This window comes from Orycteropus afer, unplaced genomic scaffold (genome assembly GCF_000298275.1).
Source record: "Orycteropus afer afer isolate SDZICR_OR568_19922 unplaced genomic scaffold, OryAfe1.0 scaffold00139, whole genome shotgun sequence".
NCBI lineage: Eukaryota > Metazoa > Chordata > Mammalia > Tubulidentata > Orycteropodidae > Orycteropus > Orycteropus afer.
This window is the reverse complement of record NW_006921726.1, coordinates 1,524,229-1,549,800: the sequence shown is the minus strand read 5'-3', so window position 1 is coordinate 1,549,800 and position 25,572 is coordinate 1,524,229. Positions and strand designations below refer to the sequence as shown.

The 25,572-nt window shown below is 36.7% G+C and overlaps 1 protein-coding gene across 1 annotated transcript in view; it reads left to right on the top strand.

Moving 5' to 3' along the window:
- NCOR1 (nuclear receptor corepressor 1) overlaps positions 1–25,572 on the top strand; it is a 308,055-nt gene that overhangs the window by 107,148 nt on the left and 175,335 nt on the right. Inside the window, exons 16-18 of the mRNA XM_042781622.1 lie at positions 1,703–1,920; positions 3,663–3,725; positions 6,888–7,027. Coding sequence (XP_042637556.1) covers positions 1,703–1,920; positions 3,663–3,725; positions 6,888–7,027 — 421 coding nt within the window. The remainder of the gene's footprint in view (positions 1–1,702; positions 1,921–3,662; positions 3,726–6,887; positions 7,028–25,572) is intronic.

Sequence of the window (25,572 nt, the reverse complement as noted above, 5' to 3'; positions counted from 1 at the left end):
ATTATGAACATGATGGTACTGTTAATAGTAATTGGACAGAGAAAGAGGTGAAGCAAGAAGCAGGGTGGTGGAGATGAGTATTTTTTTGGGTATGTTGAGTTTGTACTGATGTGTAATCCAGGTGGCTGTTTCAGCAAGGAAGATAAGTCTGGATCTTAGGGAATGAGATGGGTTTAAAGATACATATTGGGGGGTTACTGCAGTAGAATTGATATTGACATGAGTGGATGACCTCACAAAGCTCTAAGGCCATGATGGATCTTGGGAAATCCCTATATTTAAAAAAAAAAAAAAAAAGGTGAGAGGAGAAAGGCAATGTCCAAGAGAGACCAGAGTAGCAGTAGGTGTATTAGGAAAATATGAAGTCCTGAAAGCGAAGTTGAGAAAGATGTAAAAGTAATTATATACAGTGTAAATTGCAACAGAAAGATTGATGGGGTGAGGATTGAGAAAAGGTCATTTGATTTTGCAGTTTGGAAGTCACTGGTAATTTTTGACAAAACATTTTTAACAGGAGGCTGGATAGTAGAAGATAGTTTTGTGTGGGAATGAAGAAGTGAAGAGAAAGTTTCACAGTAATTTCAAGGGTAATTTCGAAATGAAAAGGAAAGAACTATTGATGTGTTTTTTGTTTTGGGAGGAAACTGTAACTTGGAAACTGTCAAACAGTTTACTTAAAGTAGATAAAATTTGATTATAACATCTTCCATTAAGCAAGGATAGTTGAGTCTTTGAATATTGCCATCTATCCATTCTATTTTAAAAGTGTACATTAAGTACCTTAATTTTATATATGACAACCCTTAGAGGTAAACAGTACAGAGAATGATCTTCCAGTATCACTTGTAGTACCATTGCTGTCAGTAGTAACTACCATTTATTGAGCTTTTCCCAAGTGCTGGGACTATGATGTGTACTTAAAACAGAGAGAGATTATTAGTCTTAGCTATAGCAAATGTGGATGATGCTTTCTTTGTAAAGAGCTCAAATTTACTCCATGTGACAGTCCTGTGAAATATTCTATCATTATCCTCATCTTGCAGATTAGGAAATGAAGACCTTTGAATGTGATGAAGTTCCCCTGGGTCATCACATGGTTGACAAACGTAGAGCTCTGCAGCCTGGCTCCAGAGCTTTATTCTAACCATACAGCCTAGTTTGCACATAATTAGTATCAGAGGTGGTTTAGAATCTTGAGGTAGGTTTCATAAAAACAGTATTGTGAGTTATTACTACAAAAGGGTGTCTATCTTGCAGATCGTCTGTCTCATCCTCTTCATTTCACAAATGAGAGAACTTATGTCAGGCTGATAACAGTGACTGAACATAGGCAAAAAAACCTAGACTCTCGCATTTTCGTGCACTCCGACTGTTTCCAGATCTCAGGTCTTGGGGTCTTTCTGTTGATATTTATTACTTCCACGTAGAATATTTTGGTGTCTAAGTCAGTAGATTTGAAATTTGTTTAAATTTAAATGCTTTATTGTGTAAAACAGGCCTTTGTGAAATACCTTAATTTGAGCCAGTCAAAAAGCTTTTCAAAATTGGGGTCCAATACACTTTACATAAATTTTTTTGAAGTAACTTAAAGACCAGGCAATTAGATTTCTATTTAAAGAATTTTATTTTTGCAAAGTTAATAACTTTCTTTAATGTATGCATACTTTTAGTCACAAAGTGTTCATTTACCTTTTGTTCCCAGAGAAAATACGAAGGAAAGGGACAAGACAGAAAATACAACAGAAGAAACTGAGGAAAGAGAGCAGGCCACACCCCGGGGACGAAAGACTGCCAACAGTCAGGGCCGTCGTAAGGGACGGATCACCAGGTCCATGACAAACGAAGCCGCAGCTGCCAGTGCTGCAGCTGCAGCTGCCACTGAAGAGCCTCCGCCTCCTCTGCCACCACCACCAGAACCCAGTAAGTGGAGGAGATGTTAGTGAACAGGCTGGGATGCTGTTTCAGTGTTGGGGTAGCACAGGAGCTTGTAACATTGATAACCTATATGTAATCCTAAAGTCTGGTCTTTAAAATTTTTAAATTTTCTTATCAAAGTATTTGAGAATAGAATATCATCCACGTTGGTGCCATCCTGGTACAGCTAATTTTCTTTTTATGTAATTGTAATCCTAGTGTGCATATTACTTTCTTTTCTGATGTTTCAGTTTGGCCATGTATCCAAATAGTTTCTAGTTTTTAGATAATCTTCAGTTTTGTATTTTAATAGAAACCCTGTTTGCGAGGTGGTTAAAGTACTTGGCTGCTAGCTGAAAGGTGGGTGGTTCGAACCCACCAGCTGCTCCACAAACGAAAGATGTGGCAGTCTGCTCCCGTAAAGATTTATAGTTGGAAATCCTATGGGGCAATTCTGCTCTGTCCTAGGGTCACTATGAGTCAGAATTGACGTGATGGCAGTGAGTTTGGTTTTGGTTTATATTTTAATGTCTTTGAAACATGCATTGTGTTACTGAAGCATGATTTATTTTTGAATGAATCAGTTGCTTCCCTCAAGCTAAATGGATAGCACTATAATGAAAATAATCTTTATTCACATAGACTTTTCTTTCTGGTCAATTTTTTTCATAGGAATAAATTTTTAGGTGCGGGAATACCAGTCCAAACTTTTTTCCCCCCTCTTACTAAGTATTGTCTTATTAGTTTGTAAAAAGAATATACTAGCGATGAGGACTAGCATCAGTGGCTCGGTGGTACCAATTTTACTATAATGTCAAGTGTGCAAAAAAATGGAAGTTCTGAGAATGGCAAGAATGATGTGAGGAGAAATAACTAGATAAGAGATGAAAAGATAGGCTGGGACAAGATCATATTGTGTCTTGTTTAAACTTAAAACTACTTTGCTTATAAAGTGGGATATTTATAACGTTTTTTTAAGTAGAGGAGGGCTATGATTAGATTTGTATTTTAGAAAAATAATTCTGGCAACAATTGTGGAGGTCAGATTAGAGTGGGTAAGTCTGGAGGTACAAGGATCAGCTAGAAGGGCATCATTATGAGTGTAGTGGCCAAAATGAGGAAGGGATGGATTCAGAAGATTAGAATTGACCTTCATTGGATAGGTGATGTTAAATGAGATGTTAAATTAGGCAGAGGATTCTTAATAATTTGAGTGGTGGGTGAATGATGGTTACTATTAGTTGAGGAAGATAGAAGAAACTCATTTCAGGCCTGATATTCTCAATTTTCTTTCTAAAGTAAGGAGAATGTGTTCAGACCATGATGTCAAGTATCGAGGGATGCACACAAGGGCTTGTAAGAGTTAGGAGGAGATAGGGGTTCAAAGAACAAAAGAAAATTTGTTTATGCATATTCCTTTGAAATTGCTCAAAAGGAGAAGAGGACAGTTACAGATCTAAGTAGGAAGGTACTAGTTGAGGGGATACTTTCTAGAAAATAAGTTAAAAGTTTTAAAACACATAGACACAGATCAAACATTAAAGAACATTGACAAAGATCATGACAACTGAAAAGTGTTTAATTTTCCCCTCTAGTTTGGTGAGAGAGAGACTTAATAATGTCATATTTCCAAAGTCATCTTCTACCAAATGGTTTAAATAGGGTTTATGTCAGATAAATAAGTTATGGATTATATGGTTGGTACTTTATTTTTCTCTTGCCTAATGGGTTCTCTCTTTTTATTTCAGTTTCTGCAGAGCCTGTGGAGACCTCTCGATGGACAGAGGAAGAAATGGAAGTTGCTAAAAAAGGTAAATTATAGTAGTTTATGCTTTAGGTTTTTTAAAGGTTATTAGTAACATGTGAAATGGAGCTAACTTTTTTATTTTTAAATTTAAAAACTCTTCCAAAGAGATAAATAGAATTTAGAAGTAAGCTTAAAAATTATATTTGAAATTGTACAAGTGACACGTGCTAAATTGGTGAGTGTATTAACAACATTTCTTTACAGCAAGGAAAATATTTATTTTTGATTATGTGATACCTAATGAGGTACATCAGTGTTCCTTAAGATGGGTCCACGTTTAATGGATTTAAGATTCAACCTACAGTATTGTTTTGAATGTCATTTTATTAGAGAGCAAGTAGGCTATTTTCACTTTTCCAAAGTAGTTGTGATTATATGCTATTAAAATTGTTTTGAAAGGAGTTTTGATTTTGAGTACGTATTTCTGTTATTTAGAAGTTGTATTTAATAGAATGGTGAATAGTTTCTCAGTTTGCATTTGGTAGGACATCTAATTATAAACCACTAAGAAATTGCACTGTGATTCAGAGGAGAGAACATGAACTTTATACACAGACAGACAAAAGTTTGGATTCTGTTTCTGCACGTTCACAGCTGTGTGATCTTGGTCTTATTCTGGAACTTTATTGGCCTAGTGTTTTGCTGTTGCTTATAAATGTAGTATAATTTGAAATTGAGTTGTAATTTTTAATTGGATAAATTGTTGGTAGTTAGTTTTGAGAGAGATAGCTAACTTTTTTGCAGTTAATATTTATAATTCTAAAGAGAAATTATTTAGTATAAATAATTTGAATTTTCAGTGACACAGTTCAGAGTTCTACGTCCTTAGCAGATAATCAGTGATACATTTTAAAATCATTGATAATGTAACATTTTAACCAAAAGTAAAGCATTTTAAAAGAGTGGTGTCTTCAAAATAAATAAGTTTATTTACAAAGATTGTTGTTGTTGTTGTTGTTATGTGCCGTCAAGTCGGCCCCGACTCATAGCGGACCCCTCCTTGGGTTTCCGAGGCAGTATCACTACGGAAGTAGGATTGCCCAACCTTCCTTCCGAGGAGTGGCTGGTGGGTTTGAACCGCCAGCCGTCTGGTTAGCAGGCAAGTGTCTTAGCCACTATGCTACCAGAGCTCCCTCCTTTACAAAGATTAGTAAATGTTAAATATATATAACTTCTTAAGGCATTCATAGTCTCATCTGATCATCAAAATGTCATGGTAAAGTAGGTAGATATTAACCTATGTTACAGAGTGATCTCTTTAAGGTAAATAATACCTACATTTGACTGTTTGTCATCACTCTTTTCATATCCTGTTCATTTATCAGGCAAGAAGTGGTTGTGATCTTCCAGTTATCATTAGTCCTTCCGAGGAGTGGCTGGTGGGTTTGAACCGCTAGCCTTCTGGTTAGCAGTCAAATGCCTTAGTCACTATACCAGCAGAGCTCCCTCATTATTAAAGAACCTATTTATATTACCTTGAAAAACAAATGTCTCCCTATAAATCATCAAATTTGTACTAGAAATTACTATTTTGATATACCTGTTTTTTTAATGTATGTCTTTATATCACTCTCTCTAAATGTGTGTCTATGCATTTATATACTAATATTCCTTGCACACCAACACATGTCTGTGTATGCATATGTGTGGTATTTGGTTAGAAAACTGTCAGATTGCCTAAGTTCTTGTGAGGCATTGTGTTACAATAGGGTTATTTATTTGTGATTTATATGAAAGTTTACAGAGCAAATTCGTTTTCCATTCAACAGTACATACACATTTTGTTTTGTGACATTCATTACAATCCCCACAGTGTAACAGCTCTCTTCCCACTTCTTCCCTGTGGTTACTTTTTCCTGTGCCCTTCTTTTCTATGCATTCCTGTCCTCTGAGCTACCTACCTGCGTAAATGTTGCCTTCCTGATCTCCCATTGTTGATTGTTTTAAGGAGTTGTTCACCTCATAGGTCTGTCTATTGTTTGGCTGAAAGTTAAACCATAGGGGTGAGTTTAGTTTCAGGCCTGAAGAGTCACCAGGGGCTATAGTCTTGGAGGAGTTTACCAGTCTCTATCAGATCAGTCAGCCTGATCTTTTTATGATTTTGAGTTTTGTTCTACATTTTTCTCCCACTGTATCCAAGATCACCCATTTTGATTCCTTTCTGAGTAGTTGGCAGTGGCCAGGCACCATCTAGTTCTTCTGGTCTCAGGGTCATGTAGGCTGAGATTCCCATGGTCCACTTGTTCCTTTGACTGATTGTTTCCATGAATCTTTGATTTTCTTCACTTTTCTTTACTGTGGACAAGGGGAAATCAATTGTTAATCTTAGATGGCTGCTCACAAGCTTTTAAGACCCTAGTTGGTACTCACCAAAATAGGGTGTGGAACAGCGTTCTTGTGTAGTATGGTATACCAGTTGAGCTTGATGTCCCACATGACCATGGTCCTGAGCCCACAGGCCCAGCAACTCACTCCCTCAAGGTGTTTGGCTGTAGCTGAGAAGTTACCATAACTTCCACCTCCTGTCACCTCTATTATATATATGGACATTCCTATAGCACATACAAATACATATGTAGAAATATCATCTGACACACTTATATATATGGTCATGGGTATAGTCTCTTTTGCTTACTATTCCTGATCATTTTGCCTGTCTGCACAACAGGGTTTTGTTTTTTTTTTAGATCTGGTTAAATTTTTTGAGGACATTTCTTGCTTATATATTGAGTGATGATAAGTGTTAATAATAAAGCATTTTCTATTACTGAGTCTTACATCTCTATTTTGTGTTAATCATTTATATTTGATTACCTTGTTAAGTTTGTATTGATACACAGTCTCTGAGGATCTGAAATAAAAGTACTTGGTCACTCAGTGTATCAGTGTTTGAACTATTTTTATGTATCCAGCATTGTTCTATAATAACAAGGATAGAATTGAGCCTTTGCATTAATGAGCACGTTTTAAATTTTTGGGAATAATATAAAGCTGTGAGTGAGTATCGATATTACTAAGTATTTCAAGAAGTATTGAAATATGTAAATGAGTAATTGAAATCACACTTTCATTGTTAATGTTTGTGCATACAATGATTTTATTATTTCTCTTTTTTATTTTATCAGGTGACTGTTCAATTAATGTTTGGTCTGTTTTTAAAATATAGGTCTAGTCGAACATGGTCGTAACTGGGCAGCAATTGCCAAAATGGTAGGAACCAAAAGTGAAGCTCAGTGTAAAAACTTCTATTTTAACTATAAAAGGCGACACAATCTTGACAACCTGTTGCAGCAGCATAAACAGAAAGTGAGTATATCAGGAGTGGTGAATTCTTTGCTTATCTTTACATACAATTTCTTTGAACTTCAAAGTTTGGGTTTTAGAGAAGATTTTTGTTATCGGCTGTTTTAAATTATTATGTTGACCTGTAAAAGGCATGCTAAGTTTTTTGGTCACAGATTGACTGTTCTCTATATATTGCCCAAGAATTAAAGAAAGTTTCTATTTGTAGTTGGGATTCAGCACTTTGAATTACTGTAGACTGATAATTATAAACAATTTGGAGTGTGAGTTGAAATTTTTAGATGGAACTCAGTTGATCATGTCGAATGAATTGATTTGGAATACTAAAGTTTTTAAAAAACTTTTTCAGAGAGAAAGATTATATGAGATAAATACTAAAAATGAGGGAGTATAAGATTATTTAAATTCTTTACCAAGAAATTTCAAATGTAGCAGTTCTCAAAGGCTGCACAGTCCTTTTGAGGGTTCTTTGAGGTCAGAACTGTTTTCTTAAAAATATTAAGATGTTATTTGCTTATTTTCTCTCTATTCACCCTTGTATGAATAGTATCAAACAATGATGTTAAAACTGTTTAATGCTCCTACTTTGTTCTTTTTAACCATTACTTTGGCATTTAGGGCTACTCGCAATTCTGTGTAAATTTGAGGATTGACTTTTCCACTTCTGCAAAGAAAGCTGTTGAAATTTTGATAGGGATTGCATTTAAACTATAAAGAGCTTCTGGTAGTATTGACACCATGATGGAACCCTGAACTGCTAGTAGTCAATGTATTAATCATCTCTAAACAATTTAAAAAATTTACAATTTTACTTAAAAATGTCTGTGATGAACCAGTAAAACTTACTAGTTGTAATAAATCCTGACCCTTGAGTACGTGTCTCTTTAATATTCTGTATAGTGAGATGGGAAGTATTTATAAAGCTTTTAAGCTGTATACTAGAGTATGGTGGTTGCCTCAAGGAAAGCACTTTTGGGATTGAGTTTCATGCTAAACTGGCTGCTTTTCTCATGGAATATAATTTTTAATGAAAAGAAAATCATTCAAATAAATACTAAAAGCATGACTGGCAGACAAACAATATATAAATTTGTATATAAATAAAATGTTATATATATACGTTCACACACACAAAGGCTTTTGCCATTTTAACTGTTTAAATGTGTAAATTTAGTGACATTAATTGTATTCACTATGTTATACAAATATTTATTACACTTTTTTTCATTACCTTTAACAGAAACTCATTGTCCACTTAGTAGTACCACCCATTTCTACCTCCCACCTGCCTCTGGTAACCACTAATAAATTTTGATTTCTATGCACTTACATATTCTAGATATTTCACTTAAGTGGAATCAGCCAATATTTGTCCTTTTGTGTCTGACTGACTTCACTCAGCATAATATTTTCAAGGTTCATCTATGTCATGTATGAGAATTTCATTTCTCTTTATGGCTAAGTAATATTCTACTGTATGTATATATCACATTTTATTTGTCCATTTGCTGATAATAGTTTGGTTGTTTCCACCTTTTAGCTGTTGTGAATAATATACTTCAGTGAGCATTGCTGTTTGAGTATCTGTTTTCGGTTTCTTTTGTTATATACCTAGGAGTAGAATTGATGGGTCATATGGTAATACTGGGTTTAGCTTTTTGAGTAACTGTGAAACCATTTACCGCAGTGGCTGCACCATTTTACAGTCTCACTAGAAGTGGATGATGGCTAGTTTCTTCATATCCACACCAACATTTCTTGTTTTCAGATTATAGATACTGTTGGGCTAGAAGGAGTTGTGGTTTATTTATTCATTAAATTTTTATTGTGATTTCAGTGACATTTTACAAAGCAGATTTCTTTTACATTCAGCAGTTCATGTAGAAGGGGTTGTGGTTTAGATTTGTATTTCCCTAATGACTAATGAAGGCACCTTCATGGCACAGTGGTTGAGCACATGGCTGCTAACCTAAAGGTTGGTGGTTCAAACCCACCAGCCACTATATGGGAGAAAGATATGACAGTCTGCCTCTACAAAGATTATAGCCTTGGAAATGGTATGGTACAGTTCTACAGAGTAACTTAGGGTCTCACTATGAGTCAGAATTGACTCAAGGGCAATGGGTTTGTTTTTTGGTTTGGTTAAAGAATCATGATGCTGACCATTGTTTCATGTGCTTGTTGGCCAGTTGTCTGTCTGTCTTTAATGAAATGTCTATTCAAGTCCTCCATTCATTTTAATTTTTTTTGAGGTTGTCTGTCTTTTTCTTGTTGATATGTAGAGTTCTTAATATATTCTGAATGTCAAACCCTTGTCAGATACGTGGTTTCCAAATATTTTCTCCCATTCAGTAGATATTCTGTTCACTTTCTTGATAAAGTTCTTTGATAAATGAAATTTTATTATTTTGATAAAGTCAAGCTTACCTATGCTGTCTTTTGTTGCTCATGTTTTTGATATTATATTTAAGAAATCATGGTTGAGGATTCTGGTAAGATGGTGCTGCACAGACCCTCTTCAACAAAGAAAAGGGGAACCAGTTAACACAGATACAGAAGATAATCCTGGAGCCCTGAGCTTTGAAGGGAAGGATATGGAAGTGGACTAAACTCCAACTAATAGAAGAACTTGCCTGAAAACACCAAAAAAGGAGACATACAGAGCAATGGTCTGTAGGTGATCCTGACAGCACAGACAGCTTGGATATTGCTGAGTGGTGTTGTTATTCTTGTTGTTGTTATGTGCTGTTGAGTCAGACCCAACTCATAACGACCCCTTCTTGGGTTTCTGAGGCAGTATCACTACAGAAGTAGATTGCCCCATCTTCCTTCCAAGGAGTGCCTGGTGGGTTTGAACCACCAACCTTATGGTTAGCAATCAAGTGCCTTAGGCACTATGCTGCCAGAGCTCCTGAATGGTGTTAGGACCTAAGAATTAACCTAAAAATCATCCCTGCTAGCCAGGAGCTGCATGGAGGACTGCACTGGTGGCTGGTGAATAAAAAGGAAAGCAGGAAAGAGAAAGGTGGGCTGTGCTGTGGACTTGTGCCTGTCTGGAGGGTGCAGCTATTTTGTATGTTTACAAGTGACTCGACCATTTTGGATATTTAAAGCAACAGCGTTCTCCCAGATTCCAGGGACTTAAGAATAGGCTCTGCTTGCTGGGAACCACAAGGACATTCCAGACACCAACTACTGTAAAGGTGCGATATTCCCCTTGTTGCTCTTATACCCCACATGCTCTTGGTGAATGGAGGTGCAGCTGTCCCTCACTCCCACCCACCTTCTAGGCTGGCAGGAATTCCATCCCAGTCTGTGTGCTCAGATGGAGCCTGGGTGCCCTGTCCCGCCCTGCCTAGACTTTTTTTTTTTTTTTTACTTTGCTTGTTTTTGTCTGTTTTAAAATTATTATTAACATTATTATTATTATTCTTTATTCTTCCTTTCACAGGTTCTAGTTTTCAGCTTTTTCTCTGGTCCCTGTTCCTGGTTACCATTTTTTTCTTTCTTGTGGTTAACCCCATTCTTTGTTCTTCTTTTTGCATTTTTCACATTTTTTTCTTCATTATTCTCCTAATCTCCTTTTTTCTCTTGTTGCCCTCTCCACTGGTTATTGTGAATTGTTTTTCTCTTTTTAATTTTCTTGGTTATTGTTCCTGTGTGTTTACATGGTGTGCTTTTTGTCCACTTGCTTTTACTTTTTTGGTGGTGACTCAGTTGTTTATTTTTGTCTAACTGAGTGGGAGACAGCAACAGTGTCCATGTGACACAACTACGCCCGCATCTCGTGCAGCTTCACCTATTAAGTGAGAGCCACTACTTCCTTCTCCACCAACTGGCCAGCAATAAGTGACCACCAAGAAGAGCTTGATTCATCCATAACTGCTCTTCACAAACAGTTAACAGAGATCTAAATACGATAATGTCACAATGTCTCTGAGATGGCAGACCATCACAGTCCACCCAAAAAAGCAAGATAAAGTGATAGAAACAAGGGAGCAGGAAACAGACCCAGAACACATCCCTGAGGAAGCAGTAGCACTGGAACTCCCTGATAAGGAATTCAAAAGAATTATATTTAGGAATTGTATGAAGATACAATTAAGAGACAGATCAAGGAAAATACTGACACAATTAAGGAAAACACAGACAAAACCCTAGAACAATTTTGGAAGAAAATACAAGAACAAAATGACAGAATAAATGAAAAATTAGAAATGATACAAAATCTATGGGTAGAAATCCAGAATATTAATACTAACTTGCCAGAAATAGATAACACATTGAAAGGGCAAAGGAGTAGAATTGATGCAATGGAAAACAGAATTAATGAGATTGAAGACAAATACCTGAATACTTTTTGGAAAGGGATCAATCAGAAAAAAGAACAAAACACAATGAAGAAAGCCTGAGGTTCATGTGGGATACCATCAAAAGGAATAACCTATGTGTTATCAGAATTCCAGAACAGGAAGAGAAAAATAAAACCACTGAGAAAATTGTTCAAGATTTGTTGGAAGAAAACTTCCCTGATATGATGAAAGATGAGAATATGTCCATTCAGGAAATCCAGTGAACCCCAAATAGGATAGATCCCAAAAGAAAATCACCAAGACATATCGTCATCAAACTCATCAAAACCAAAGACAAAAAATCCTGAAAGCAGCATAGGAAAAATGAAAAGTTCCTTATAAAGGACAACCAATAAGAAGAAGCTCTGATTCCTCAGCAGAAACTATGCAAGCAAGAAGGAAATGGGATGGTATATATAAAAATCTAAAAGAGAAAAATTAGTGACCCTTCCTTGGGTTTCTAAAGCAGTATCATTATGGAAGTAGGTTGCCCAGGCTTCCTATTGAGGAGTGGCTGGTGGGTTTGAACCACTAGCCTTCTTGTTAGTAGTCAGATGCCTTAGGCAGTATGCCACCAGAGCTCCCAAGAATTATATACCTGGAAAAATTGTCCCGCAAATATGATGCTGAAATTAGGAGATTTCCAGATAAGCAGAAATTAAGAAAATTTATTAAAAACCAGGCCAACCTTACAAGAGATACTAAAGGGAGTCCTTTGAATAGAGAAACAAAAATAGCAAACAACAACCAACCATTAATACAAAGATGACATAACCCAGAAACCAACAAAGCCAGTAGCTAAAGTGAAAGCTTGGAAGAGTGTAAACACAGAACCAGAGACATCAATTGGCAAATGAGGATAACTACAAACCATAAAGAGGGAAAAAATAGTTTACTTACAGAACTTATGAACAGTGATGAAGTTGAGAGAGTTGCAAGACACAATGGACTGTTGTAAACTTGAGGAGAAAATGATAAATCACAGGGTAACCTCAAAGAAAAATGATAAATCTTCACATTGCAATAAAAAAGGACAAGCACAAATATTTAGCAAATAATAAAACAATAGCAACAGAGAAAGTGATAACATGATTCATAAAAATAATGAGCTCAGCACAGACAATTATATGGAACAAAGAAACCAGGAACACCATGAAAAAAACATATAGCAAATTGACAGCAACCAGTTCATACTTGTCAATAATTATACTAAATGTTAATGGATTAAATGTACCACTCAAGAGATGGAGAGTTGCACACTGGATAAGAAAACATAACCCATCAATATGTTGTCTACAGGAGACATACCTTAGAGACAAAGACAAGAATATATTAAAAATCAAAGGTTGGAAAAAGATATATCAAGCAAATGGCAACCAAAAAACAGCAGGAGTAGCAGTGTTAATTTCTGATCAAATTGACTTGGAGGCAAAAACCACCATACGAGACAGGGAAGGACGTTACATAATGATTAAAGGATCAATTGAACAAGAAGATTTAACTGTAATAAATAGGTGTGGACCCAATGAAAGAGCCCCAAAATGCATAAATCAGACTTAATTAAAAGAGTTGAAAAGGCAAATAGATGACTGCACAGTCATAGTGGGCCATTTTAATACACCATTTTCAATGAAAGATAGATCAACTGGAAAGTAATTCAGCAAAGACGCAGAAGAGCTAAACAGTACAGTCCATCAACTTGACCTTGTAGACATCTGCAGAGCACTTCACCCAACAATAGTACAATATACATTCTTTTCCATGGAACATTCTCCACGATAGACCATATGTTAGGTCATAAAGCAAACCTTAATGGATTTACAAACATTGAAATACTGCAAAGCATCGTCTCAGATCACAGTGCTATCAAATTAGAAATCAACAATAGAAAGGTCAACGGAAAAAGAGCAAACATGTGGAAACTGAACAGTACCCTCCTTAAGAAATAAATAAGAGAAGAAATAAAAAAATGAAATTAGAAAATTCCTTGAATCAAATGAGAATGAAAACACCACATACCAAAATATTTGGGACAAAACAAAAGCAGTGATCAGAGGCCAATTTCTACCAATAAATGCACACATCAAAATAGAAGAAAGAACCAAAATCAGTACTTTAAACCAACATCTTCAATAGTTAGAAAAGGAACAGCAAGAAAAGCCTACAGTCACCAGAAGAAAGGAAATAATAAGGATTCGAGCAGAAATCAATGAAACAGAAAATCAACAAGACTAGAAGTTGGTTTTTTGAAAAGATTAATAAAATCAACAGACCACTGGTAAATTTAGCAAAGGAAAAGAGGGAGAGAATACAAATAACATGAATAAGAAACACAACAGAAACAACTGAAATAAAACGGCTGTTATCAAGATACTTTGAAGAACTGTACTACAACAAATTTGAAAATTTGAAATTGGAAGAAATGGATAGATTTCTTTAAACACACCACTTACCTAAACTAACACAAACTGATGTAGAAAAGTTGAACAGGTTCATAAAAAGAAGAAATTGAACAGGTCGTAAAAAAAAAAGTCCTGGCCCAGACAGTTTCACTGGAGAATTCTACTGAACGTTAAGAGAAGAACTGATACCGATCTTACTCAAACTCTTTCAAAACATAGAAAAGAATGGAATCCTCCCTGACTCATTTTATGAAGCAAGCATAACCTTGATACCAAAACAAGGCAAAAACATCACTGAAAAGAAAAAGTACAGACGTATATCCCTCATGAATATGGATGCAAAAAATCTTCGACAAAATCCTAGCCAATAGACTCCAACAACATATGAAGAAAATCATTCATTATGACCAAGTGGGGTTCATATCAGGTATGCAAGGATGGTTCAACATGAGAAAAACAATCAATGTCATCCACCCCATAAATAAAACAAAGGAGAAGAACCACATGATCATATCAATTGATGCAGAAAAGACATTTGATAAAATCCAGACTCTCAGCAAAATAGGAATAGAAGGAATATTCCTCAACATGTTGTTGTTGTTGTTATGTGCTGTTGAGTCGGACCCAACTCATAATGACCCCTCCTTGAGTTTCTGAGGCAGTATCACTATGGAAGTAGATTGCCCCATCTTCCTTCTGAGCAGTGGCTGGTGGGTTTGAACCACCAGCCTTCTGGTTAGCAGTCAAGTGCCTTAGCCACTATGCTACCAGAACTCCCATTCCTCAACATAGTAAAGGGCATATATGCAAAACCAACAGCCAACATTATTCTCAATGGAAAGATTGAAATCAATTGACCTTTGGTTCGCAGTCAACCTATTGACTTTGAGACAAAAACCACCATATGATACAAGGAAGGGCATTATATAATGATTAGGGATCAATTGAACAAGAAGATATAATCATAATAAATATTTTGCGAACTGAAACCAGACATGGATATCCTCCACCACCACTTCTATTCTTCATTGTATTGAAAGGCCTACCCAGCACAGTAAGGCAAGAAGGGTAATCATAGGCATCCACATTGGTAAGGAAGAAGTCAAACTATTCCTATTTGCTGATGATATGCTCCTATACCTAGAAAACCCAAGAGACTCAGTCAAAAATCTACTAGAACTAATTGAGAGATTTAGCATCATGGCAGGATACAAGATCAACATTAAAAAATCAGTTGGATTCCTGTACACCAGCAAAGAGATTACTGATAAAGAAATAAGGAAATCAGTATCATTTACAATAGCTACCAAAAATATAAAGTACTTGGGAATAAATCTTACCAGGGATACAAAAGACCTGTACAAAGAAAACTATAAAAGACTACATCAAGAAACCATAAGAGATCTACATAAATGGAAGAACATCCCATGCTCGTGGATAGGAAGATTGAACATTGTGAAAATGTCAATTCTACCCAAAGCAATCTATACATTCATTGCAAGCCTAATCCAGATCCCATCAACATTCTTTAAAGACATGGAAAAATCAATCACCAACTTTATCTGGAAAGGAAAGAGACCTCGGATAAGCAAAGCAGTATTAATGAAGAACGTCTCACACTGCCAGATCTCAAAAACCTACTATACAGCCACAGTAGTCAAAACTGCCTGGTATTGGTATAATGACAGACACATAGACCAATGGAATAGAATTGAGAACCCAGAAATAGATCCATTGACCTAAAGTCAGCTGATCTTTGACAAAGGGCCTAAATCCATTAAATGGGGAAGAGAATGTCTGTTTGATAAATGGTGCTGGCAAAACTGGATATCCATTTGCAGAAAAATGAAAGAAGATCTGTACCTCACACCATACTCAAAAATGAACTCCAGATGGATCAAAGACTTAAAATGTGAAACCTAAAGCTATAAAGTTCCTCAAGGGAAAAATAGGGGCAAATTTAGGGGCCCTCATTTATGGCATAAACAGACTATGAAGCATAACTCAAAATGCACAAACAGCACAAGATAAACTTGATGAATGGGACCTCCTAAAAATTAAATTTTTATGTGCTTCCAAAGGCTTCTTCAAAAGAGTCAAAAGAGAACCTACAGATCGGGAAAAAAATGTTTGGCAATGACATATCTGACAAGGGACTTATCTCTAGAATTTATAGAAAACTGCAATACCTCAACAACAAAAAGACAAATAATCCAATTAAAAAATGGGCAGAAGACATGAATAGACAGTTCACCGAAGAGGATATTCAGGCGGCCAACAGACATGAAGAAGTGCTCATGATCATTAGCTATAAGAAAGATGCAGATCAAAACAACAGTGAGATACCATCTTGCTCCAGCACTAGTAGTAAAATTCAACAAGATAGAAAATAACAAATGCTGGCTTGTATGCGGAGTGATTGGGAATCTCATACACTGCTGGTGAGACTGTCAAATGATATAACCACTCTGGAAAGCAGTATAGCGATTCCTTTAAAAGTTGGAATTAGAAAAACCATTTGACCCAGCCATTCCATTACTAGGCAGATATCCTAAAGAAGTGAGAGCCAGGACAAGAACAGATATATTCACACCCATGTTCACTGCAACACTATTTACAATAGCAAAAAGATGGAAACAACTTAGATGTCCATCAACTGAAGAATGGATAACCAAACTATGGTACATACACACAGTGGAATACTGTGCAACCCTAAAGAATAACATAGAATCTGCAAAACACCGCATAACGTGGATGAACTTGGAGGACATTATCTTGAGTGAAATAAGTCAATCACAGAAGGACAAATATTGTTTTAGTGTGTTATTGTAAAAAGTCCAGGAAAGGTTTCTATATGGAAGGAAATTTTCTTTGTTGGTTACCAGGGGTTGGAGGGGAAGGTAGGGAACACTTAGACAGGTAGAGAGAAGTATTGATTTGGGTGAAGGGGTGGGCAGTGTATCAAATGTGAGTGATCAATATTGTGGCATTGAGGAAGAAGAAGACATAGAGAGGTGCATGGGAGTTACAGACAAGAAAGGTGTACCCTTTTGCACATGCAATACTGTGTTGTCAGTGAAGCCAAACATGGACATGTGGGTATATCTGTATATGGATATGGTGCTTAGATGGGTGGACATACATGGATAGATGGCTGGACAGGGTGAACTATTAGGTATGTCTGTGCAGGGAGTAGTGCCCAAGATCATGTATAGGGTTGACAGACAGTGTTTCTACAAGTGTATTGGTATGTTCTGTAAGAATTCCCAGGCATATAGTAGAGCTGACAAGGGACAAGGTTGTAGTTACTTCTTGGTCATGGCCAGCTACTCAGAAGGAGCAAATAGTTGGACCTGTGGGCTTGGGACCATAGTCGCAGGGGACATAAACTTTGATTGGCCTGAGATACTACACAAAACATTGTTCTACATTCTACTTTGGTGTGAGTAGCAACTGGATCTTAAAAGCTTTCAAGTGGTCATCTAGATTCAACGATGGCTCTCTCTTCATTCAGAGCAAAGAAGAGTGAAGAAAACCAAAGATTCATGTGAACAGTTAGTTCAAGTGACTGGTATATTGTGCAGTTCTCAGCCTGTATGACTATGAGACCAGAAGAACTAGATGGTGCTCAGCTACCAATGTCAACTACTTGATCTATGTAGGAGATTCTGGATAGAGTGGGACAACAATGTGGAAAAAAACACAAAATCATTAAAAAATATAAAGGGGGGGGGACCATGTTTGCTGATCTGATAGAGCCTGATGGAACCACTGAGACTATGGACTCTTAACTGCCCTTCAGGTCTGGTATGGAACCCACTTATGTGACTTCCAGTGAAACAAAAGATAGGCATATCAGGGGAACATTTCCATTAGGTAGATACACTCCTTGGAGACATCAGTCATGGGAGAATAGATTTGTATGCACAGTGAGATAATTCAGGGGACTGTAGTGCATGGACAGAAGGACACAGGGAAGAGGTAATTATGGGGAAGAAGAGGGAGGGGAGTTGTTGCATTGTGGTACATTGTGATCAATATTATGAAACAAAGGGTATGTGATCTGGTGTAGGGAAAGTGAATTTTCTTTGTAAACTTTCACTCAAATCACATATACAAAAAAAGAAAGAAATTATTCATGGTTGAAAACTATTACTCCAGTGTTTTGTCCTAATGGTTTATGGTTTTAGTTCTTACATATATTTAGTTCATTGGTGAATTTTGAGTTAATTTCACTTACTTCACTCAGCAGAATGTCTTAAAGCTCCATCCATATTGTAGCATGTATCATGACTTCATTGATCTTATTGGCCATTATATGGATGAACCACATTTTGTTAGTCCATTCATTCATTGATGAGCATTTAGGTTGTTTCCACCTATTGGCTATTGTGAATAATGCTGCAGTGAACAGAGGTGTATAAGTATCTGTTTGAGTCTCTGCTTTCAAGTCTTTTGGGTGTTGTGGTATAGTAAATTATGTGGTATGGCTTTTCTAGCCATAGTCTTTGAAACTCCCACTTTGCTGTGAGCAGCTGAGTAGCTGATTGTTAATGTTTCCCACCTGGTGTATTTCTGTTGGAGAAGCACGAAGCAATCTTTTGGGAAGTTCACTCTCAGGTGTGTAGAATTCTGATGTTGGAATGGTTGGTTTTGGCCACTCTGGCAGGCTCAACCAGGAGCCTTCCTCATGGCAGAAGGAGCCTCTCTGACTGCCAGCTGAGAGAGATATGCTACTGAAAGAGATGTGCTGCTGAGGGCGAGATGTGGGACGGACACACTACCAAGAGACACGAGTGACATGCACTTTTGAGAGAGAGACTACTGAGAGAGACTGAGAAAGATGGCCTGCAAAGAGAGCCCGCTGCTGAGAAAGACAGCCGGCTGAGAGAAACTGAGCATGTTCCTGAATGTGAATTGTAGCCTGTTGTTTCCCTAATAAATTCTATAATCTGTCAGTTCTTTGTGGCCACTACAGCAAATTATTGAACCCAGTAGATAGGTGGTGCTTGCCATGGGAGGAACAGTTGGTAACAAGGTTAGTAAGAGGGTTGGAGGGTGGTGGCATATCTGGGCTCATAAGAAGAGGCTTTGGCCTGCTGATGGTGAGTCTGTCTTTCTCTTGTGTAGTTACAGGAAGTCAGAAGATGTTACCTTCCTCCTTTAGCATGTGTACATTCAGGAGGACTTGCTGGGTCATATGGTAGTTCTTTTTTTTTTGCACACTATGCTAGTTCGGTTTTTTCCGCATTATTTTCATAGCAGGGGCTCTGTTTTGGTGGTGTAATGCCTAAGGCATATGACTCTTAACCAGAAGGTTGGTGGTTCAGACCTACCAGCCGCTAGTTGGCAATCTACTTCCATAGAGATACCGCCTCAGAAACCCAAGGAAGGGTTGCTATGAGTCAGATAGAGTTGACAGCAGTGAGTTTTTTTTTTTTTTTTTTCTTCATAGTGGCTTTACATTTTGCATTCTTACTAGTAGTGGATAAAGATTCCAGTTTCCCTCCATCCTTGCCAACATTTCTTATTTGCTGGGTTAGTTTGTTTATCTTAGCCATTTTAGTGAGAATGAAATGGTATTCCATTGTGGTTTTGATATGTATCTCTCTGATGGCTAATGATGTTGATCATCTTTTTCAGTGTTTGGTGGCCATTTGAATGTCTTCTTTGGTGAAATGTCTATTCAAGTTTTTGTTATTATATTAGATAATCCATTTAAAAAGCTAAGCCTGACAGCCTTGCCCTCCTGCATTTTCTTCTAAGAAGTTTGTGGTTTTGATAGACACATTGAGGTCCTTAACTCATTTAAAGTTTGTTTTTCATATGATATGATGCATGTGCCCTGTTTCATATTTCTGTATGTGGAACTCCAGTTTTTCTAGCACCATTTGTTGAAGAGACTCTTCTTTCCCCATTAAATGGTCTAAGCACTTTGTCAAAAATCAGTTAGCCATAGATGAGTTTATTTGTGAAGTCTCAATTCTGTTGCATTAGTCTATGTGTCTATTGTTATACCAGTACCAGGCTGTATTACTGTAGCTATATAATAAGTTTTTTTTTGTTGTTGTTCTTTTGTTTAATTGTGATTTCAGTGAAAGTTTACAGAGCAAATTCATTTTCCATGCATTTCATACATATTTTGTTTTGTGACATTGAGTGCAGTCCACACAGTGCAACAGCTGCCTTCCCACTTCCTCCCTGTGGTTACGCCTTCCTGTTTCCTTCTTTTCTATGCATTTCTGCCCTCTGAGCTATCTACCTGTACAGATAACTGCCCTTTTGATTTTCCATGGTTGATAATTCTAAGGAGTGCACTTACCTGGTGTAAATGTTCACCTTATATGCCTGTCTATTGCTTGGTTGGAAGACACAGGAGTGAGTTTAATTGCAGGCCCAAAGGGTGACTAGGGTCATAGTCTCGGGGGTTTCATCAATCTCATGTCAGACCAGCAATCCTGATCTTTTTTAAGATTTTGAGTTTTGTCCCACATTTTTCCTCCCACTCTATCCAGGATCCCCTATTTTGATTCCTTTCTGAGTAGTTGACAGTGATAACAGGCACCATCCAGTTCTGGCCTCAGGGTCACATAATCTGAGATTCTCTTGGTCTTCACATCCCTTGGGTTGGTTGTTTCCATGTGTCTTTGATTGTCTTCACTCTTCTTTGGTCCAGACGAGGAGAGATCAGTTGTTGCATCTTCTGTGGCTGCTTGTAAGCTTTTAAGACCCCAGTTACCACATACCAAAGTAGGATGTAGAACAATGTTTTTGTGTAGTATGTTATGCCATTTGAGCAATGTTCCCCGCTACCATGATCCCCAGGCTGTGAGCCCACTGACTCATTTTCTCTGAGTGTTTGGCTGTGGCTAAGAGGTTATTATAACTTTGCTTCCTGATAGTTCTATTTATATGGACATTCTTACAGCACATACAAAAAATATGTAGAAATATCGTGTGCCAGACCTATATGATTATGGGTATATTCCCTTTTGTCCAGACATACCTGATCATTACCCTATCTACCTGTGTATACACCTGTAGATTAAAGTTTGTTATTACTGATAATGCAGTGTTTCATCTGTATAATAAGGTTTGAAATCAGGAAGTGTGAGTCTTTCTACTTCGTTCCTCTCTTTCAGCTTTCCTTTATCTGTTCAGGGCCTTTCACCAGTCCATATAAAGTTGAGGACTAGTTTTTCCATTTCTATATAGAAGGATGTTGGAAATTTGAATATATAGATTGATTAGGGTAGTATTGACATCTTAACAATATTAAGTCTTCTAGTCTATGAACCCAGAACATCTTTCCATTTATTTAAGTCTTCTTTAATATCTTTCAGCAATGTTTTATAATTTTCATTGTATGAGTCTTTTAGATTGCTGGTTAAATTTATTCCTGGGTATTTTATTCTCTTAGATGCTATTATAAATGGAATCCTTGTATGGAAACCCGATTGATACTTGTTTATTGCATTCAGTTGATACCCTACAACTTTGCTAATTTCCTCTCGAAGCTTTCTGACAGATTCTTTGAAATTTTCTATATGTAGGATCATGTCATCCACAAATAGAGGTAATTTTGCTTCTTTTCTTTCAGTTTGGATACCTTTTATTTCTTTTTCTTGTTTCATTGCTCTGGCTCTGACTTACAATACAATATTGAATAGGAGTGGTAAGAGTAGGAACCCTTGGCTTGTTCCTGATTTCAAGGGGAAAACTCAGTCTTTCTCCATTAAGTATAATGTTAGTGGTTGGTTTTTCACATAAGCCTTGAATCCAGAGCCTCAAACCAGCTCAGTCATGGTGGACAGAGACCAGGGCAGCATTTGTATTACACAGCAAACCAATCTTTTGCACTTCAGGTTTTGACCTGAGTAGGAAACAGGCAGGGGTACCCTGCTCATAGATGGTAACCGACCACACTTCTTTGAATATGTGTTGACTGCCATCTTTGAGCGGAGCACCACTGCCTGTTTCTTCCTCGGCTCAAAATCTGATGCATAGAGATTTGGTTGCTGTGTAACCTATATGCTACCCTTGTTTTTTGGCTGTGATTGAACCATTTTGAACCAGGTCAAAGGCCTACCTGAATCATATTGAGAAACTTCCCTTCTATTCCAGTCTTCTTGACAATTTTCATCTAGAGTGGGTGTTGGAATGTATCAAATGCCTCTTCTGCATCTGTAGAGATGATCATGTGGTTCTTTTATTTTGTTTTGTCAATGTGGTAGCTGATTGATTTTCTGTCGTTGAAACATCTTTGCATTCCTGACTTAAGTCCTACTTGGCATGGTGTATGATTCTTTTAAAATACTGTTGAATTCTGTTGGTAAGTATTCTGTTGAATGTTTTTACATGTATGTTCATAAGGCATATTGGCCTGTAGTTTTCTTGTGGTGTCTTTGCCTTGTTTTAATGTCAGGGTTATGATTACTTCATAGAATGACTGAGGGAGTCCTTCACTTACCTTTTTTAAAAGTTTAAACAGGATTGGTGTCAGTTCTTCCCTAAATGTTTAGTAGCATACAAGTGAAACCATCTAGTCCAGGATTGTTTTGGGGGTAGGGGGTTATTGATCACTGATTGATTTTCTTCACTTGTTACAGGTCTGTTGAGATTTTCTAATTCTATTTTAGTCACTTAAGGTAGGTGTGTGCTTCTAAGAATTTGTCCATTTCCTTTAGGTTATCCAGTTTGTTGCTATATAGTTGTTCATTTTATCTTGTGATAATTCTCTTTTTTTCTATTGGGTCAGTTATTATATCCCCTCTTCTAATTTTTCATTTTGGTTATTTGCATATTTTCCCTCTTTTATGTTAGTCTGGCTAAAGGATTGCCAATTTTATTGATCTTCCCAAAGAACCAAGTTTTGCTATTGTTGATTTTATTTATTTCTGCTCTCATATTTGTTACTTCCTTTCTTCTGGTAGTTTTAGGCTTAATTTTCTCTTTTCTGTCTAGTTTCTCAACTTGCCGAGTTAGGCTACTGATTGTAGATCTTTGTTCCTTTTCATGTGGACATTTATTGCTATAACTTTCCCTCTGAGTACTGCACCCCATATCCTTTGTCCTTTTGTGCTTTCAGTTTCATTTGACTTCAAGAAATTTGTGATTTCTCTCTTTCTTGACTCATTCATAGTTTAATATGTGTTGTTTGTTTGTTTGTTTTGCATTTTTCCAGATTTTTCTCTGTTATTAATTTCTATCTTCATTGTGCTCAGAGAAAATACTTTGTATGATTTCAGTCTTTTTAAATTTATGGAGAATTGCATTGTGACCTAAGGTGGTCTATCTTGGAACATGTTCCATGTGCACTGGAGTAAAATGTATTTTGTGGGTAAAGTGTTTTATATATGTTTGTTAAGTCTAGCTGGTTTACAGTATTATTCAGGTCCTCTGTTTCCTTGTTGATCTTTCTAGGTGTTCTGTCCAATATTTAAAGTGGTGTATTGAAGTCTTCAACTGTTACTATAGTACTGTTGTTTATTTCTCCCTTCAATTCTGTCAGTGTTTGCTTTATGTATTTAGGTGTTCTGATGTTGGGTGCATATATATTAATGACTGTTAAAGTTTTTTCATGAATTGATGCTTTTATCACTACATAAAGTTCATCTTTATTTCTTCTAACAGATTTTATCTTAATGTCTACTTCTTCTAATATTAAGCCAATTTAGGTACTTTTAATTTCTTTTTTTTGCCTACGGAGGACATAGTTAAACGTTGGGCTGGTAACTGAAAGCAGCTCTGTGGGGGAGAAGACCTAGTGATCTACTTCCATAAAGATTGCAGCCTAGGAAACCCTGTGGGGTAATTCTGTTCTGTGCTTTAGGGTTGTTATAAGTCCAAATTTACTCTCAGGACAAACAACAATAGGAGTTTTAGTACAATATTGAATACCTGTGGTTAGTGCCATCATTCTTGTCTTCTTTCCTGATCAATCTTAATATAAAAGCTTTTAGTCTTTTTCTGTTGAGTATGATTTTCACTGTTGATATTTCTTAAATTTCTTTTGTCTTGTTGAGGACTTTTCTTTTCCTAGTTAGGTGAGTGTTTTTATTATAGAAGTGTTTTGGGTTTTGTCAGATGCCTTTTCTGTGGTGAAGGAGATGATCATGTGGTCCTTTTCTTTTTGTTCTATTAGTGTGTATTACATTGATTCCATCACAGTCTGTCAATTTGCCAGACTTGTATGCTGCTATGATACTGGAATCTATGACACTGATATTTCAGATACCAGCAGGATCACCCTTGGTGAGCAGGCTTCAGTAGAGCTTCCAGACCAACGCAGACTAGCCTGGTAATCTATTCTAAAAGTTAAACAAAGAAAACCTTATGGATCACTATAGATTGTTGTTCTTTATAGCGCTGGAAGGTGGTGTCCTGAGCTTGGAAGGCTCTCAAAATGCGCAGTGGCCATAGCAGTGGACTGTAGCATACCAACAACTGTGAAAATGTTGCAGGACTATGCAACATTTTGTTCTGTTGTACTGGAGTCACCATCAGTTGGAGCTTACTTGAAGGCAGCTCACAACAAATTATAGTGATTGATTTTCTAATGTTGATCACCTTTTCATTCCTAGAATAAGTTTCAGTTGATTATGGTGTATCATTCTTTTAATATTCTGTTGGATTAAGTTTCCTAGTATTTTGTTGTGAATTTTTGCTTCTCTAGATGCAAAAGGCATATTAGTGTGCAGTTTTCTTTCATTGTGGTATCTTTCTCTGGCTTTGATAAAATGGCCAAAATACGGTCTCTTACACTTGACTATTTGACAGACATTCTGTTGAAAATGAAGGAAGTTAACTTGTCTTACAGAAAACAGATATTATTTGTTGTTACTTTTCAATTTTAAGTAAAAATTAGAATTTTGGAAAATTTGTTCCCTCTCCATGAACTGACATCTTCTCTCCAATTGAGAGATTTTTCTGGTGAAATCAGTGTTCATAATACACTCATACCTCGTTTTATTGTGCCTTACTTTATTGTGCTTTGCAGATACTGCGTCTGTTTCAGATTGAAGGTTTGTGGCAACTCTGTCTTGAGCAAATCTGTCAGTACCATTTTTCTAGCAGTATTTGCTCACTTCATGTCTCTGTGACATTTTGGTAATTCTCACAATATTTCAAACTTTTTCATAAAGCTATTCCACACTTAATGGACTACAACACAATATAAATACAACTTTTATATGCACTTGAAAACAAAACAATGTGTTGAACTTGCTTCATTGTGATTTTCATTTTGGTGGTCTGGAATGGAACCTGTAATATCTGCGAGTATGCCTGTTATATGATAGCTTGGTAATAACGATGAAATGTGTCCAAATTAGAAAACTCTGCTTAAATCATTATTTGTAATGACAAATTCATGTTATCACTATGGATATCATGCATAGATAAAGGATTCTTTTAAAATGCAGGACAGATGAATAGATTTTAAGGTAACAGAATACAAAAAGCTCATTGATATGGTTTCAGATTTCACATTGCAACTAACTTTTTTTTTTTTTTCCCAAATTTTTATTGTGTTTTGGGTGAAAGTTTACAGAGCAAATTCTTTTACCATACAGCAGTTCCTACACGTTATGTCTCATGACATTGACTGCAGTTTCCCACAGTGTAGTAACTCTCTTCCCACTTCCTCCCTGTAGTTACCTCTTCCTGTATCCTTCCCTCCCATGCATTCCTGCCTGCCCCTCCCCATGCCCCCAGCTGTCTCCCTGTGCATACACTGCCCTTCTGTTCTATGATTAATCTCTCCAAGGAGCGTATCTGTTGTTGTTGTTATGTG